We start from the raw sequence: 20,303 nt of genomic DNA on the forward strand, positions 1-20,303 counted from the left end.
ATTTGCTCTATCTTGACGTTTTATGCGCGTTTTGGGTCACTTCCGGTGTCGGATCGCAACCGGAAGTACATATTTAGATTCGTCTCGACGAGACCTTTCGATCCATATATACATTGTGGGGTCTAAAACTTAAAGTAAATTTTAACTTCCGGTTATCTCAAAACCGAAAGTGAATTTTTGTACCAAAAGTATATCTTGACAATCTCATACGTAATACTAATAATATTCCGAAAAAATATTTTAATTATCTAATATGGTTTTTGAGTAAAGTGGTGGACAAGAAAAGGGCTTAGCGTTTTAGTATATAAGATTAGATTTTAATTATCTAATATGGTTTTTGAGTAAAGTGGTGGACAAGAAAAGGGCTTAGCGTTTTAGTATATAAGATTAGTCGTAATGGTCTGCCTTATGGAACTTAAGTAAACCGTAAAGTTTTAGGCATCTTGACGACTTTACTTGTGGAATAAGATGGAATTGTTGTTCCTTTCGAATATTTTAGAGTTCTATTTTGGCTTTCGTTGTTTTCTCCAGATACGTTGACGTGTTAATTCAAGTGTTATAAATTCAATCTCAAGACTCTATGGAAAAGTAATAAAAAATAAAATGAAAAAGAGATGATGGATGCAGAAGAACAAAATACACAGACAAAGGCATACGATAGTGTACCACTTCCAATGCTCTGGGTAGCAATGGAAAAACAAAGAATAAATAAATATATATAAAAGCAGTACAACAGCTTTACAAAAATATGACGGTAAACATTAAAACCGGAAACAAATTAACTAGAGAAATTCCTCTTGGTCAGGGTCTAAAGCAAGGCTGCTGAATAGCACCTACACTCTTCAAAATATATCTGAATGAGGCGCTCTCATTGTGAAGAAGAAAATGCTGCAATATGGGCATTCCACTCGAAGACGAGAGATTGTACACTTTGCTGACGACGAAACCATTCTAGCTATAGACGAGAGTGATATATACTATATGCTTAGAAAATTGGAGGAGTACACCAAGTGGGGCCTTACAATTAATATACAAAAAACCGAGTAGTTACAGGAGACAAATCAGAAAGCCTACAAATTGAAATGTGAACTATAAAATCAACTGAAACCTTCAAATACTTGGGAGTCCAAATAACATCAAAAGCAGGTAGTAACGAAGAAATATATTCTAGGATTGGCCAACGAAGATGAGCCACTAGACTGCTACAGAGACTATTGTGAAATAATAGAATAACAATAGAAAATAAAAGAAGAATTTTACAAAACAATAATATTGGGTTGTACGTTACCGAGTTTGGGAGATCAATCAAAGAAACAAATAAAAAATTAGGGTCATGCAAATGGACTATTGGGGACGATGTTGCCGGCAAACTAGACTTGATAAGGTGAGGAACGTGACATTACTAGAGGAATAGAAATTGACTTAGACAGAATAGGACATACTATGGAAGCCAAAAGACTAAACTGGTATGGACACCTGCAGAGAATGTCTAAAAATAGATGTCCAAAAAAGATAGAAAAATGGACTGCATCCACTAGAAGAAAACCAGGTAGACCAAGACGGTCATGGAGATAATTGCATCGAAGATGCAATGACCGCCAGAGATTTAAAAACTAAAGATTACTTCGACAGAAAACGCTCGTAGCGTTACCCGTGTGGACTGGGAGTACTGGGAATTTTCTTTGTGTGTTAATTTTTTTTTGATGGTTTGACTGTTGTTAATATTTGTGACACGTCTTGACATATGATCTGGGCTGTTTCTACTTGTAGATTAGTTATAGTAGCAGTAATGAAATCTGTGCCGGTACAAGAACAAAATTAAATCCCTTGGAAATAACACTATTTGTGACCTCATCCAAAGTAAGATTTAATAATTTGTAAATTAATTTACTTTTTTCTGTTTCTTTACTTTTGGTCATTTTAGTGGTTTCTTTAGTTTTGGTAGTTTTAGTGGTTCCTTTAGTTTTGGTCGTTTTTGTAGTGTGGATCTCTCTTATATAGTTGAGCTGAAAAGATGAAATGATCACGTTAATGGCACGCACTCTTAAATATTCCTCTCCCTATAATATCACTTTTCTCACGGTTACACCGCTCAACAAAAACGAAGTAACACTCTCGCTATAATATATTTATACCGTTTTTTACAGGTTATTGATTTACATTAAATTTAAACATTTTATTGGCTTTTCCGTGTAGATTAAAATTCTAAATTTCAATTTTTATAGGGTGGACAAATAAAAAAGTTTATATAAATATGTCAAAAGTAAACTTTAAATAAAATTAAGAGATAAATTTGCTTTATAAATTTAATGGAATGCGATTCGTTTGAATAGAATAGAATATCTTTATTCGCAAGAATCGGTTGACAAAGAAGTATATGATTTAAATGATTGAAAAACGCGTTTTTGTTTGGATGAATATTATAGTAAAATTTAAATTTAGTAAAGAAATTAATAATTGTTAAAGTAAATATCAAGAATTTTAATATACATATAATATATATATATATATATATATATATATATATATATATATATACATATGTAATATAAATAAAATAATATCAGGAATATTACAATAATTTTAATAAAAAATATTATTATCTATTTTAATATTTTTCCTGGAATGATAACTTTTGTAACAATCCCGTATACAGATGGGCACTTTGCATTCTGGACATCCAGTTACTACAGCTGTGAGCTTTTGTTGTCTAAGTTGTGTATTTGCACATACATGGCAATCAGATATTTCACATTGCGTTGTCTTCCAGGTCGTTCTGTTGTAAGGACTCCAACATGAAAAAATAATTTTTTGTACTACTTGATGGGTTTTCTGATTCATTCAACTGCAGATATTTGCATGTCTGCTTTATCTACCATTCGTATATTTTGCGTATAATTCATGACAGAATCTGGTTTTATTACGGTTCTCCACGATTATTATTTGGGACGGTGTAAACAGTTTCTCAGAAGGTCTAGTTTTAACCGCTTGTCGATGCTTTCATTGAGTGATCATGCGACCTTGGATTCCTTCTTTTAAGCGGCCAGGGTATAGAGCCGTACACCTATAGTACGTTGGTGAATTATCTTAAGGCCAGATAATTAAGATTAAGGCGGATCTCTCAAACTTATTTATTTGCTTTTTCTTAGTAAGATTAGCATCAATCCTTGATCTTGGTTCTTATTCTTAGATCGTTGTATTGATCTCAATATTCCTAGGATATATTTTATATATCACACTATAGGTATAAAGTATTATAATATCATTTACTGATGTTAACTGTTAATCGCTTTTATATAGGATTTACGTTGTTTTACAGATGTACCAGTGAAAACGAAAAATGGAAAAAGCAGTTCTAGCAGCGGATTTTTTGGAACACAAATATTCATCTGTGGTTTCTGTGGGCAGTTCCATCTAAACAAAAAACAAATTTTAAATCACTGCCAACAGTATTATATTAAAACCCGACGACATATTGGGTATAATGGAAAATATACTAATAGTGCTTTGGGCTACATTGATGTGTTTAAAAGTGAAGTGAAATTAGAAACTGAAGGAGATAACAGAGTTAATAACATGCATTTGGTGGGGTCTCGATTATCTTCTAGTAAAATTTCAAACAAACCTAACAAGAAATTCAACAAAATTTTCCCGTGTAAAAGGTGCAATTGCAAAATTTTTTCAACTAAAACAGATTTAGCCCAACATCTTCAAAATCATGATAAATACAAATGTGAAATTTGCGCTAAAGAATATGTTGTAAAGAGAACCTTTCAACTTCATATGCTCAGTCATAAAGAAGATACTAAAGATAATCAAAATTCAAAACCGTATGTAATTTGTTATATTTGTTCAAAGTTCTTTGCTAATGAGCAGGCTCTCCGGTATCACTTAGTTTCTCACACAGGCGAAAGGAAATACAGTTGCAACCATTGTTCCAAACGGTACAGATATGAACAAGATTTGAAACGACATAATATGGATAGTCACATGGGTAGAGATATAAAACTATTTGAATGCTGCCATTGTCATAAAGGCTTTAAACATAAGGGGCATTTAAATCGTCATTTAGAGGGTCATTTTACGCAAGGGTCTAAAAATTATAAATGTGACAAATGTCCAAACAGTTATCAACGGAGAGAGAGTCTGCACCTGCACCTTCGTATTTGTCACAACAACGAAAATTTGACACAAAGTCTAATCAAACTAAGACAGAAAAGATTAAAGAAAATTGTTGAATGCGAATATTGTGGCAAAAAATATATACGAAATAACTGTTTACTTCGTCATATAAAACAATTTCATGAATCTCAACGTTATATATGTTACTTGTGTGATAGATCATATAAACGAAAAGATGATTTAAAAGAACATATCGCTAAATGCAGAAGAAAGAAAACAGTAAAGAACCAAGATTCTTCTGAATGCAAACAATGTGGCACTATATTTCAACACCATGGTAATTTACAACGTCATGTAGAACATGTTCATGAACGACAGCGTTATATATGTTATTTGTGTAATAAATCGTATAGCCGAAAAGATGATTTAATAACTCATTTCGAAGTTCACAAATGAAAACAAAAACTAGAGCATCTCTCATATCCATGATTCTTAAGATCTCAGAAAGTAAACCGAAGAATAACTAAATCAACTACACACAACGGCAAATTTTTTAATATATGTATATACAAGGTCTGGCTATTAGATAACGAGACTGCTTATGAAAAAGGGTTTTATTTTAAAAATTATTATACAATCTAATGCTCTCCTTCACCTCTTACATCGACTCGAACCGAATTCCTTTTAAGGCAGACTTGATCTTAGGAAACAGGAAAAAGTCACAGGGTGCTAAATCAGGCGAGTACGGCGGGTGTTCGAGCACTGGAATGCCTATAGCGGCTAAATAACGCTTCACAGACAGCGCGTTATGGGCAGGTGCGTTGTCCTGTTGCAAGATCCACGGCTTGTTTTCCACAACCCCGGCCGTTTCTTACGAGCTGCTCTACGATTCTTTAGCTAGGGCCTAAATACGCTAAGGTAACGAGCAATAAATACTAACCATTGGGGAACAAATAATAGTAGGTTGTCCGCCTTTTAACTCCCTTGGTAAAATCTCTTCTCGTCTTTCTTCGCAAAATTTGATAAACAATACTAGCTATCTTGTATATCTTGTTGTATTAGTTGTAGATTTACGATTGTTAAATACGTAGTAAGTTGAAAGTGGCTTCTTGTTTTTTCCCCATCGAAGTCACCACTGTAACAACTGAGCATGAGCTAAGGGATGCTCAGCACTGTCACCACTGTAATATCCTCTGTGTTGGCCTGGAAGACCCCTGTAATATCCTAGTCCTATATGGTCAAAGAAGATTTAGCTCTGCGAGCGGATTTGTGGCGTACTGGTCCACTAGTTCGAATTGGTCTTGATTACGCCCTCTCGGATTTACAAGAGGGTAGGAAAAATAGGATAGGGGCTGAAGGATACTCCGATGCAGGCCCTGTAAAGAGTTAGAGGTTATTGGCTTGCGTTAGAAGCCGGGGAGTTGTACAAAGCGAAAACGTGTTCTCTTCTAGTCTCTACCTGAACGGTAAAAAAACAAGCCACTTTCAACTCACTATGTATTTAACAAATCGTAAATCTACAAGTAATACAACAAGATATACAAGATAGCTAGTATTGTTTATCAAATCTTGCGAAGGGAGACGAGAATAGATTTTACCAAGGGAGTTAAAAGGAGGACGACCTACTATTATTTGTTCCCCAATGGTTAGTATTTATTGCTCGTTACCTTAGCGTATTTAGGCCCTAGCTAAAGAATACGCCTTGTAGTCCAAACTGGAACTCAGGAACAGTCTGAATGAACGCTGGAATGCACTGTATGACCGATTAATACACCGTAGGTCGCCCCCGCGCTAACTGACTGAGCGCCGAAGTACCACTGGCGCCGGTCGCCGAGCACTCTACTGCCTGGCTCGGTCGCCACTCTACTGCCTCGTTGACCAACTTCTTTTTGTTTTTATGTACCGCCAACGCGTACCCTAAATTACTTCGTCACAGTCCGAAGTGGAGCGTTGTTTCTTCCGTTTTCCCCTAGAATTTCTGCTGATTGCGCCGTCTGCTCCACGTTTTAAAATGGATCATGCCATGTCAAACCTCCTAACTCAGCTCAATTCTTATCGTTGAAGTCTCGCTTCGATGTAGTAATTTCCAACGAAGGTCTAAAGTGTCGTAATTTTTAAACATTCGGAGCTTGTGTCAAAACTAGGTCAAATTGTTATTCTTTATTTAATTTAGAGTATATAATGATTTTTTTTAATTAATTCTAATTATTCTTTCCTATAGTCGAAATGCAATAGGATTGTCAGGTTATCGCTTAAAAATGATAGATCCTCGAGGGGTCCGAGATGAGAGACACGTGTAGTTCAATGGTGGTGTGTATATTTTTAAAATAAGGAAAATAATAGGAAACTCGCACATAAAAATATTTTGTGCGTCAACGGTAAAATTGTTAATTTATGTTTAATATATTTTGTTAAAATGTTATGTAAAAATATTATATTCAAAATATTACGTCTTAACAATTAATTGTACAAGCCAGATGTACACACAATATTTTCAATCATTTATATTATTTTTAGTTTAAGAAATATGTACATGTTTATTTTACAACATCTCAAATGCTAAATTATACTTACTTACTCAAGCCGTCCTTTTGTACTTTGCGGTGTCGAGGTGCTAAATTATATTATATAATTTATATATTTTAAATCCAAAACGTTCTCCCTTATAATAATGAAATGTCACGAATATACTTCTGGTTCGTAATAATTTGTAATAAACAAAACCTATCATTTATGAATATCTTAAATTCATAACAAACAAGAAAGAAAATAACTTAAAAATATAAACGAAACTTTTAGTAGTAAACGTAAGAATAATTAATAACTATTGTATCGCCTTGCATTTCCCCACTTTGTGATCGACTTTGAGATCGGTAGAATGTACAATATTTTTTTTTAATAAAATCCATGTTAACATATAAATACCAACTTCTTTACAGAAAATAATAATTCTAGACCCAGCAACCTAATGTAAACTACAATTGTGAAAAACAAACTTGCCATAATAATAATAATATAGTTATTAGGTACATACCTACTTAGAAAATTATAACCAGGTAGGACGAAGGATCTCATAGGTAGTCTCCGAATGTAGCAACAAAAAATCTCTAGAACTGTACCTATTAGATATTATTTTAAAGAAATATCTTTATTCTGAATCACTTCCTGTTGTTAGTTCACTATCACTACTGTCTTCTCCTGGAGTAATGATAATGGGCTCGATAAGAACATCAACACGCGTGTCTACGTCCCACATTTTATCTTCTTCTTTCTGTGTATGTTTAATGCATGACTGCCAGTTGGAAGCGGTTATATTTTGTATGGCTTGGTCTAATAATAATTTAACATCTTTTAATTTAAAGGTTGTATTCTTTTGCGCTACCTCATTTTTTATTTGTCCATATTAGCTCGATGTGATTCAATTCACAATGATACGGTGATGCCATGCTCGCGTGCCATTTCGTCTACTGCAAATCTGATGTATGAACTCTTATGTTCGCGCACTATATCAAGTAATTGAACCTGGATTCATCAAAATCTATATTTTTACTTCTTAACAAATCTATTATATCTGCCTTTCGAGATGCAGAAGTCGGTATTTTTTTTTTATACGACGGCTGTGATAAGGTGCATTGTCCATTATAATTCCGAACCAGGATCTACAAGAGTCAGTATAGACGAAAACCACTTTTCAAACACATCCGAATTCATATCCTCATGATAATTGCCCGTTTTGATTGAGGTAAACACATTTAAACCATCTTGTAAAAAACCTGAATCACTTCCAATGTGCGTTATAATGAGACGTCTTCCTTTGCCCGAGGGTGCTTTTAAGCCGGTTGAAAGTCCCTCAATGAAAGCCTGTCGCGCACTTTTAATATTCAAGTCTTGCCATACTTTGGATTTCGTATGACCCTCATTCAACCACGTTTCGTCTGTATAATAAATTTTTTTACCAAGTCGTCTAAAATCACGAATTTTTTGCAAATGTTTTCTCCGCCATATCACTAATTCGTCTCTCTCGATCAACGAACTTTTCCGAATTCTCTTCACGTACCGAAAGTCCATTTCATGTAAAGTTCTTTGTAATACTCTCATGGATATTTAATTTAAAGTATCATCTGCGTCTGCATTAACTTCTCGTTGAATAGCCTTTAACGTTGGCAGTTCGTTCCTAAAATAAAATTCATGAACTTTTCTTCGGATTATACTTTTCGTACTATCGCCCAATACAATTTTTGCACGTCCTTTATTGATTGGTTTTTGGATAGGTTTGTTACCTTGAATTTTTTATTTTGTTTATTAACAGATGTACTGCACGTTGGTTTTGATGCCATGATGTTACCCGATGGTACGCTCATGAAATATTACCACCACCTGATTTAATGGTTATTTGTGGGTGAGTTTTCACAATGTTGCCGTATTGCATTAAGAATATTACTTTCGAAAAGAAATAACGGTGTCCGCCTGCCTCTCTATTGGCATTCAGGGTATACCTCAATGGCACGGATAAGCTGCAAGCGGTACTAAATAATAAATTTCGCAACAAGGCGAGTGTACCTTCTCTAGTTCGGACTTCCAACAGATGTAACCGTCAAAAATGATAATTGAGAAGTGGATTTGTGTGCTAATAAAGAAATAAATATATAGCCGCTTACCACCGAGTGTTAACGAACTACAAAATGTCTGCCCTGACAATCCTATTGAATTTATAGTATAGGCTAACTACCCCTTATTTTGTTTCTTTTATTTTCTTGCTATGTTGACTTGTTACATACCGGACTAACTAATTAACGATTGCATTTGGGGGGTGGGGTTGTTTCCCTTGGGTATGTGGCTGATACATTACAAGTGCATGGATTCTCACTTATTTTCAACATCGTATTTGAATATCCAGGTTTCATCGCAAGTGATGATGGTTTCCATTAATCCAGGCTCTTCATGTAACCTCTCAAGCAAATCTGAGCAGATCTGTTGACGGACGAGCTTTTGGTAAGGGTCAAATTTTTTGGGACCCACTTCGCACAGACTTTCTTCATGTTCAATTCGTCATGTAAAATTTTTCTGACAGTTTCTTTATCTGCGTTTACAGTCTCGGCAATTATCCGAATGCTCATACGACGATCTCCGCGCACAATTTCATTTATTTCGGTCACTGTTTGCGGAGTTAAAGCAGAGACAGGTCGACCTGAACGTTGGTCATCTTCGGCGCTCTCTCGGCCTTCGGAAAACCGTTTATACCATTCGAAAGCACGCGCACGAGATAGAGAATTCTCACCATAAGCCTGTTTCAACAAATTATAGCACTCAGTTGGAGTTTTTTTTAATTTGACGAGAAATTTCACGTTAATTCGTTGCTCATGTTGTTAGTCACACATTGTTATCTACTACAGCAACAAAAACGTGTTTTTGCACTGAAAAAGTAGACACTTCCAGCTATCCAATGCTGCGTTCGTTTCCCACTCTTCCCCTCTAGGAAGTTTTCTGCGCGCGCAGTCTCGTTATTTAATAGCCAGACCTCGTGTATATATATATATATATATATATATATATATATATATATATATATATATATATATATATATATATATATATATATATTAGAAGTGATTATTTCGACCAAAAAATAATTTATAAATACGTTCGAATTATCGGGTAAAGTGGTCTGTAATGAAAATCTTTCTTTTTTCGGAGATACTCAATATTTCGCCATTTATTTAATAGCTTCCTCAGGAGTAAACTAAATCAATTTGAACATTACAAAAAGTAATTTTTAATTTTTTATTAAAATTTATATATATATATATATATATATATATATATATATATATATATCCTCTAAAATAACATCCTCCTGAATGTTAATTAATGACTTAACTTAACCTTAATGACATTTACCGAACTAAACGTTGTGTCTGTTTTATTTTTAATTTGAATTGTATTTGTTTCCTATATTTTAATTTGTAATCAACATCAACTACAATCAACATTATTCCAACAAAAAAATTTTTACTTGATGGTATTAAAATAAATCGCACTGTCATTAACCTCAATTAAGTAAGTATATAAACAACAAACTATTATTAAATTGTATTTTACCATGTTTTAAATAATTGTAGCTCTCATCTGATGATGCCAATGAAAATTGGCGAAATATAATGAATTGTTAAACAGAGTACACTTGGCTTTCAATCAGCTGTATACCCAATTAACCTCAACCCCCCTTTTATATATATATATATATATATATATATATATATATATATATATATATATATATATATATATATATATATATATATATATATATATATATATATATATATAATGTTCGGAAAGATTTCCGCGGTTAGTACAATTAAACTTAGAGCTAAGATTAATATTATTATAAAAATTAATATTTAACTCACCAGTCTTTCGGGTTGAACCGCGTCGATATCCATTTTGCCGAGCTTTCGACATCCTCTCTGATGTCTTCTTCAGGGCTTCCGAGGTCTCAGTCTCCCGAGCCCCCAGACACTACTACACTCACTAGTCACTTCTAGTTCACTCACTAGTTCACTACTACGACTGGGACCAGGGGACGGTTCGTTTATACCATCGATGGTGACGTGGTCTAGGAGGGGGTTAGGGTGGGGATTGGAAATGTTCGCGCCAACTCTCGCGCCAATCCCCACCCTAACCCCCACCTAGGCCACGTCACCATCGACGGTATAAACGAACCGTCCCCTGGTCCCAGTCGTAGTAGTGAACTAGAAGTGACTAGTGAGTGTAGTAGTGTCTGGGGGCTCGGGAGACTGAGACCTCGGAAGCCCTGAAGAAGACATCAGAGAGGATGTCGAAAGCTCGGCAAAATGGATATCGACGCGGTTCAACCCGGAAGACTAGTGAGTTTAATATTAATTTTTATAATAATATTAATCTTAGCTCTAAGTTTAATATATATATATATACAGGGTGGTCCTTAGGTAATTGTACAAAAAGAAACCGTATATTCTGCACTTTAAAATATTACGATTTAAGTCAACTTGCTTAAGTGAAATGTTGATATTAAGAAAGATACAGGGTGTTAAAGTGGAAATTTAAAATTTTATTTTTCGCTATAACTTTTGTTTGTTAACATTTATGTATAAAAATTTACAACTGGGTACTATTGAATATAAGAAATTATAATTTGATGCATACTTTGATGTAGCTGATAGAGAGCGCCACATATGTGGCATAAATTTGCACCTAACTTTTTTGCTCTTTAAGTTTTCGATATTTTTGATAAAAAATATTAAAGGTACATTATTTTAACATAAAAAAGGTATACCTGTTAATAACTTAAAAACTCAACAGTTTTCGAGATAATCGTATTTTACAAATCAACTGCATAATTCTGATTTACCGCAATTACTCCAAGCAATGAAAGAAAAATAGACAAAAACAATAATTCTGAATTTTGGTATGAAATATCTAAGTTAATAGTTAACGAAATATTAAATAAAATAAATATATCAACAGGATAATTAATAATATGATTTGACAAAATAATAGGATAATTGGATTTGACATCAAACTTTTTACGTTTTATATTAAATTAAAGTCATAAACATTTTTTTTTCAAACCAAATTAAGAAATAGTTAAACGAATTAAGATTAAACTCTTTGTCAAAGTAAGTGTTCGATATGTCCACCATTTTCCTCAGTACATTTTTATCAATCCGTTCCATAAAAGGTCGTCTCATATTAAATAGCATCATCGGTTCAATAGAAACTGCTGCAGTATTTATTTCTTCCCAAAGTTGGTTGCGAGTGTTTATGAGATTCTTGTAGACACGTTGTTTCATTTCGCCCCATACACCAAAATCTAGCCAAGGAAAATGACTACCACGACCAATCCAACGTTCCGGAAAGTTGGTATTCAAGTATATTCTCACTGTCCTTGTATAATGTGGTGGTGCACCATCTTGCATAAACCACATATTTTGCCTTAAGTTTAATGGGAATTCATCCAACAAATCAGTAAACTCATTTTGTAAAAAAATGTAAATAGTTGTCACCATTCAAATTACGAGGTAACTCGCGTAGCCCTATGAAATGATTACTAATGATTCCACACGATACGTTTATTTTAAATTCCTGTTGGAAATGCCTTTCTCTCTTAACATGGGGATTTTTAGTATCCCAGAAATGATTGTCCCTTAAATTAAAAACACCATGGCGTGTGAATGTAGCTTCGTCCGTAAATAATATTCTGTCCACGAAAGAGTTGTCAAGATTTTGCCTGTTTCGGATATCATTTGCAAAGCTGCATCTTAAAGGTAAATCTGCTGGTAATAGATTTTGCACAGGTGTAAAATGGTAAGGTGAAAATGCTCACGGTGTAGGATTTTTAAAACTGAATTTTTGCTGATTCCTAACGCTGAAGATAAACGTCGTGTGCTTACTTGAGAATTATCGTCAACGCGTACCATTACTTCATCTACTTGATCAGGCGTAATGATTTTTGGTCGACCTAAGTTGTCACGTTTAGGACGAAATGAACCACTTTCGCCTAAATTTCGAAGTAGATGTTTAAATGTTTGGTGACTGGGTTGTATCCTGTTTGGGTATCTTCTTAAATATTCTCTTTTTGCTGCTCGCCCGTTAAAGTGTTGCTGACAATAAATAGCAACCATATCTCTCATATCCATATTAGAAAAATTATTATGCCTTGGCATTTTCTGCATTTCTTTAAGAAACCAAAATAGACTAGATATTGCAAAAATCACTGATTAAACAAAACAAGCCTTATTTTTAGTTGTTAAAAGCATTCGTGACATCAGCCTACTATATTAAAATTTCCCGTAATGTATTGGGGTTGTCTACTGGCATCAAAACTGCCTTAAAAAAAAAACGTGGTAGGTACAATAGCTGACACTGTAGACTAGCACTTACCTTCATATCATGTTTTCTATATTTTTTAAATAATATTTTTAACATTTAATAAAGTAACTTTATTATTTATTTATTATTTATATTTTAAACAAATTATATTATATTAAAAGAATTCAATAAATTAAGTTTGCTAGTAGCGCCACCTGCTAACGTATCAACAAAATACAGACCCGTCAAAGTGAGACTTAATAAGTTTTTATTGAAATATAAATTTAATATTCGATCATTAATTTGATAGTAAATTTAATTATTATGTAAAATAAATAAGACGTCAAAAAATACAATTTAATTATAGTTTGAAAGGAATTTATTGACAACTAACGTTAAACGTAACGCCGTAGCATGAGCGCTACGGCGTCAGGTAGCACTCGTGACGCTGTCTCGTAGCGCTTCTTCCGTAACTCTCACCTCAGGATTTTACAATAAAGAAAAAGTAATACAACGCCAGCATAGAAACTTATAAAAGCGATATATAAAGGAAATTGTAAACATGATGACGGCCAACTTCTGAATACAAACACGGCACTCAAAGAAGAAGATAGAAGTTTCTCTCCAATAAGACATTTAGCAACCATAACAAAGCATTTCGGGATATTACATCATCATATTTGAGTTGTTTTAATAAGAACAAACTAATAATTATGTTTATTCACAGGTATTCAGTGCTTTACCGCAAAAACATCACAACTAAAAATTAGTATGCAGCTGACTTATAAAATGCGATTATCTCCAAAAAGGTTGAATTTTGAAGTTATTAATAGGTATATCTTTTCTTTGTTAAAATAATGTATCTTTAATATTTTTTAATAAAAATAGGGCTAACTTAAAGAGAAAAAAAAATTAAGCGCAAATTTATGTCACATGTGGCATATGTGAGCTACAGCTACATCAAATTATGCATCAAATTATAATTGCTCCTACTCAAAAGCATTTAATTGTAAATTTTTCTCCATAAATATTTACAAACGTGAAAGTTATAGCGAAAAATAAATTTTTAATTTCCAGTTTAACACCCTATATCTTTCTTAATATCAACATTTTACTAAAGCAAGTTGACTTAATCGTAATATTTTAAAGTGCAGAATCTACGGTTTCTTTTTGTACAATTACTTAAGGACCACCTGTATAGAAGAATACAGTCAGAAATACGTATTTTTTTTTTGCGAGATATGCCGATAACCTTTACCTTTACCTTTATTTTATATATATATATATATATATATATATATATATATATATATATATATATATATATATATATGTATATATAACACTGGTAAACACACAGTTTGCTGCCGGAAATTTTTTTACTGTTTTTAAGTAATTTGGGCCTGCTGAATCCAAAAATACCATTAGATTTGCTCCATCAGATCGTTTTCAGGAAATACAACAGATCACATTTCTAACATATAGGGTAATTTAACGCAGCACTAGCTACAGATATGTAGTGCTGCTACCAATTAAATAAACAAAACACTAATAAAAATTAAGATATTTATTGTACAATAATGTACTTACAAAAATCACCACACACATCTGCAAAAAAAACTTAACTTTTCATCTTACCTAACCAGCGTCACCTAAAAACTTCCTTTTATATGATTTTCTTGCAAAGGCTTTAAAAGGACGGTCACTTTGAAGACTTTCGGTCTAAGTGGCTGTGGAGGTAATGAATTTTAATACTCATATGACATCCGTGTTTGTTAAAATTGTTGAACATTTCTTCCACTATATACCGGTAATTTTCCGATTTATTGTTTCCAAGAAAATTTTGTACAACTTTCACAAAAGAGCACCATGCATTACATTCAATTTCAGTCATCGATTCTGTAAAATGCGAATCTTTTATAAGTTTATAAGTAAAATATTCCGGCTTTCAATTTTTCTTTGCTAAGTGCAGGGAATTTGCTGGACAAGTATTCAAAACAAGGACGATTATGGTCTAGGACCTTTACAAATTGTTTCATCAGCCCAAGTTTAATATGTAACGGAGGTAATATTATTTTCTCTCGGTCGACCAATGCTTCGTTAACTACATTAGCTTCTCCTTGAACTAAAGCATCTCTGGGATTCCATTTTCTTCTTACTCAGTGTTGGTCTTTAGTCCTGCTATCCAAAAGACACAGGAAACAAGGATATTTTGTATAGCCACCTTGTCCCAGGAGAAACTTCAGCATCTTAAAATCAACACAGATCGCCCACTGATGTTGGTCATACTTGATGTTTTTTAGCACCAGCGAGTTTGTTTTATATTCTTCTTTCATTTTTGTAGAATGCCCAATTGGTGTACTTCCATATTTGTTGCCATTATGTAAACACTTTAAACTTCGTTTGGAACTGTCGATAGAAAGACGCCAGTGATCTGGTGTATATTCCGATATACCCAATTTGTCTAACAGTCCTTTAATATTATTACAAAAAACCATATCATTTTGCTGAGAAAAAAAAAGGCAAAAGGTTTTTTTCTCTATTATGGTAGTATGTAACTTTGATGTCTGGATGAAGAAGATTCTTTTGCTTTAGTCTGGAGGCAAACAACTCGGAAGAATCCTTTGGAAGGTTCAAATCTCTGATCCGATCACTTCTCGTCCTGAGTAAAGAGTTCAGGACGTGTTGACTCCTCTTCAAAATTACTGTCGTCTTCCTCAAATCTAGTAGTCTGTAATTCGTCAGATAACGTTTTGATATTATCCTCTGGTAACGTAGGTAGACAGCTAAATATTGGAATGGGTATCTGTTCAAGCTGATGTGGAACTGGTCTTATTGCTGAATCCAGGTTAGGATATGTCCACGTAGAATGTCTGCTTGTAGAAGCCATGGTTTTCAGTTGTCAAAAACAAACTCTTGCAACGAAACTCAAGTTCAAACTAAATTTTACAATAGAACGCAATTGACTTTATAGGAATTTATTAAGGTCGTTTCAGAGAAAATACTATTTACTTATCGGACAATAGTTAAAAAGTAATTAGCGTTAATTTCAAGTTATGGGCATTTCCAAAAAGTACACTTTAATTAGAAGTCATTAGTATGTATTTGTACTAGAATTTGTTAAGTTGTTTTATAAAGATATTGCAGTATCAGTGGCGGAATATACAAAAATGTAAGAATATTTAAGTATTTGATGAGTATGTTATATCTCGAAAACTAGAGCTGATACAAAGAAAAGGTTTGTATTTTTGGAATCAGCACAGATAAATTAAGCAAAATCAGTTGATTTTTTTTCAGCAGCAAGACAAAATTTTTTTTTTGTTGGGCTGTGTAATATATATATATATATATATATGTGTGTGTGTGTATGTGTGTGTGTTGTCTGTGTGTAAATATGTTTAGTGTGGTTGATCCGTGGATAGAACAATCAATTTTGTAATTTTTACAAGTGTTCAGTCTTTGGTTGTTAATTTCCTGTAAATTGGAGACATTTACGGATGTTTCGTCAAATCATGTTTGAAATTTTCTATTCTTCTTTTTCCAATCTAGGATTAACCCTCGATCTCCCAACCGGCCAACCTTTGTCTACCTCGTCGTTTAGTTCCCCCGATTTGTGCCGAGTGCCTTATTATCTATTGTTGACCGACCAGCTCTAAATCCACTTTGATATTCACCCAGAAGTATATCCTTTAGAGTATGTCGCTTGTCGTATAAGCCGGTCGTGATTTCTCGGAGGGTTCTCGTCTTCGTGGTACAGAAGATCGAAAATATGCTTATAAATCGATTCTCTTTTCTTTTATTGGTACATCTCACTATTTACATATTCACGGTTATTGATTAACAACATAATTATTTGACGATGATGCGCGGTTAACCTTGAATTCGTCTGCTGTAACTATTCACTGTGAGTAACTAGGATTACATCTGTTTATTATAATTACAATTAACGATTTATTAATAATCTATTATTATTGACCTCGATTCCTTGTCTAGCTACTTTTATATTGTATCAATATATGATGAATTCCTGGTTACTGGGGCAATTGTTGTTAATATTGTTATGCTTAGCTTGCACAGTTTCGCGTTGCTGCAACGAGTGTGTTTTTATAACCGACGCGCATATGTTATACAATGTATGCTCTAGATTTCTAATTGCCTTAATAAAATTTGTTAAACAACTATTTAATTTATTAAAGAATTCTTAAATCGTTGTATTGATCTCAATATTCCTAGGATATATATTTTATATATCACACTATATAATAGGTATGAAGTATTGTAATATCATATATTGCAATTTAATTACGCACTATAGGTATAAAATATTATATCATTTACTGATGTCAACTGTTAATCGCTTATATTTTATATAAGATTTACATTATTTTACAGATATACCAGTGAAAGCGAAAAATGGAAAAAGCAGATCTAGCAGTGGATTTTTTGGAACACAAATATTCGTTTGTGGATTCTGTGGGCAGTTTCATCTTAACAAAAAACAAATTTTAAATCATTGTCAACAGTATTATATTAAAACCCGACGATATATTGGGTATAATGGAAAAGATGCTAATAGTGCTTTAGACGAAATTGATGTGTTTAAAAGTGAAGTGAAATTAGAAACTGATGGTGATAACAGTGCTAATAACATACATTTTTTGGGACGTCAAGTATGTTCTAGTAAAATTTCAAACAAAAATGCATTTCGACGACTCAGGTGTAGCAGGTGCTACAAAACATTTTTAAATAAAACAGATTTAGAGAAACATGCTCAAACCCATGATAAATACAAATGTGAAATTTGCGCTAAAGAGTATGTTACAAAGGCAAATTTTATAGTTCATAGGCATAGGCATAATAAATACAAATGTGAAATTTGCGCTAAAGAGTATGTTACAAAGGCAAATTTTATAGTTCATATGTTCAATCATAAAGAAGATACTTTTAAAATTAATCAAAATTCAACACCGTATGTAGTTTGTAATATTTGTTCAAAGTTCTTTGCTAGTGAGTGTGCTCTCCGGTATCACTTAAATTCTCACACTGGCGAAAGGAAATACAATTGCAATCATTGTTCCAAACGCTACAAATATGAACAAGATTTGAAACGACATATGGATATTCACACAGGTGGAGATATAAGACTATTTAAATGTTGCCATTGTCATAAAGGTTTTAAACAAAAGGGGCATTTAAATCGTCATTTAGAGAGTCATTTTACACAAGGGACTAAAAATTATAAATGTGGCAAATGTGAAAACAGTTATCAACGGAGGGAGAGTCTGCACCTACACCTTCGTATGTGTCACAACAACGAAAATTTGTCACAAAAACTAGGAAAGGAAATATTAATGACGCAAGAACCCGTTAAATGCAAACAGTGTGACAAAAGTTATATGCGCAATAACAGTTTACGTCGTCATATAAAAAAAGTTCATGAATCTCAACGTTATATATGCTACTTGTGTGATAGATCATATAAACAAAAAGATGATTTAAAAAAACATATCGCTAAATGCAGAAGAAAGAAAACAGTAGAGAAGCAACATCCTTCTGAATGCGAACAATGTGGCACTATATTTCAACACCGTAATAATTTACAACGTCATATAAAACATGTTCATGAACGACAGCGTTATATATGTTATTTGTGTAATAATTCATATAGCCGAAAAGATGATTTAATAACTCATTTAGAAGTTCACAAATGAAAACAAAAACTAGAGTATCTCTCATATCCATGATTCTTAAGATCTCAAAAAGTAAACCGAAGAATAACTAAATAAACTAAACACAACGGTAAATTTAAACCAACAAATACAACATACCGTTATTTTGTTCTATAAAATACACATTGTAAATATTTTACATATAATCTCTTGGAACGAAGTTTATAAAATGTTGGAATGGGTTTTACAAAAGTTGTACCATGTGTAATCTGTTAAAGATAAAGAACGAGTCGAGGATGTCAGAATAAAACAAAATGCTGATTTTAAACAGAATAACTTTATTGTACATTTTGAACTTAATTGCATTTTTTGCTGTAATAGCACGTGTTTCTCCCCACGAGCCTTTATAACTGAACTAATGTGTCTTCTCATTTGAGAAGGCTAACGATCAGTTGTTTAGACAGTATTTCCCGTTCTTCAATAAAAGCAATTTTTACTTTCTCTTTGTTTTGTCTTCTTCTTCTTCCTTCTTGTATGTAGGCTTTAAAGCCTGTTTAAATTATCGCACCATATTTTTCTTGGTTTGCCAACACTTCTTCGCCCATTTGGTGATTTATATCGTGCTATTCGTACGATCCTATACTCTGCCATTCTACTAATGTGTTCGTTCCACTCCTGTTTCCGTTTTGTCACCCATCCATTTATGTCTTCTATATTGCATGTTCTTCTTATTTTCGCTTCTCTCCCTATCCAACAGACTTTTCCCTGATATTCGTCGAAGTATTTTTATCTCTGTTGTTTCTAGTAGTCGTCTCGTTTTTGATGTGCCAGGTCTTGTCTCCGCCGTGTATGTTAATATAGGTCTAATTGCTGCTTTATGGATTCTTGTTTTTGTGTCTTGTCTTAGGTGTTTGTTCTTCCAAATATAACTTCCAATTTTATTTGAATCTATAACAAGTATATTAACTAACAGTGGTTTTATGTACTTTCGAATATACAAAAATCGTTAAAATAAATAAATAAACTATGTAAATTGATGATTGTAAAATAAAAAATAATAAAATTACTTTATTCAATTTTAAAAATATTATCTAGAATTTAAAAATGCAGAAAACCTAGTACGTAGCTTCGCGGTAGACTACTGTACCACTCTTTTTTGTTTAGCTCTAATTAAAATGTTTATATAAGTACCTATATTATTAGTTTTTTAGGACACTTTATTTTTTAAATATACCTTTATGAATAGATTATTTTCTCTTTTTATTTTACTGACCAATACCTGAAACGTTCATAAGATTTTGATCTAAATTGAGGTCCGATTAAATATGTATATATATATATATATATATATATATATATATATATATATATATATATTTATATATGCATATATATATATATATACAGGGTGGTCCTTAAGTAATTGTACAAACAGAAACCGTAGACTCTGCTCTTTAAAATATTACGATTTAAACCAACTTACTTAAATTGGAAATTTAAAATTTTATTTTTCGCTATAACTTCTACGTTTGTAAATATTCATGTACAAAAATTTACAATTAGATGCTGTTAAGTAGGAATTATTATAATTTTATACACACTTTAATGTAACTGATAGAGGGCGCCACCTATGCCACATATGTGGCATAAATTTGCGCTTTA

General features: G+C 32.8%; 1 protein-coding gene across 3 annotated transcripts in view; it reads left to right on the forward strand.

Annotated features, from left to right (window-relative positions):
• The window catches only part of LOC140431674 (zinc finger protein 711-like), a 39,593-nt gene that overhangs the window by 14,171 nt on the left and 5,119 nt on the right, over nucleotides 1-20,303 (forward strand). Inside the window, exon 3 of one of the 3 annotated variants that reach the window (XM_072519569.1) lies at nucleotides 3,320-9,639. The exons of 1 other annotated variant lie outside the window; for it this stretch is intronic. In XM_072519569.1, coding sequence (XP_072375670.1) covers nucleotides 3,320-4,578 — 1,259 coding nt within the window. In that variant the 3' untranslated portion in view covers nucleotides 4,579-9,639. Of the gene's footprint in view, nucleotides 1-3,319; nucleotides 9,640-17,364; nucleotides 19,892-20,303 lie in introns of those variants that run through there. One more of the 3 variants, XM_072519565.1, reaches the window with a different exon arrangement.

The sequence above is a fragment of the Diabrotica undecimpunctata genome, chromosome 1 (genome assembly GCF_040954645.1).
Source record: "Diabrotica undecimpunctata isolate CICGRU chromosome 1, icDiaUnde3, whole genome shotgun sequence".
NCBI classification, from domain to species: domain Eukaryota; kingdom Metazoa; phylum Arthropoda; class Insecta; order Coleoptera; family Chrysomelidae; genus Diabrotica; species Diabrotica undecimpunctata.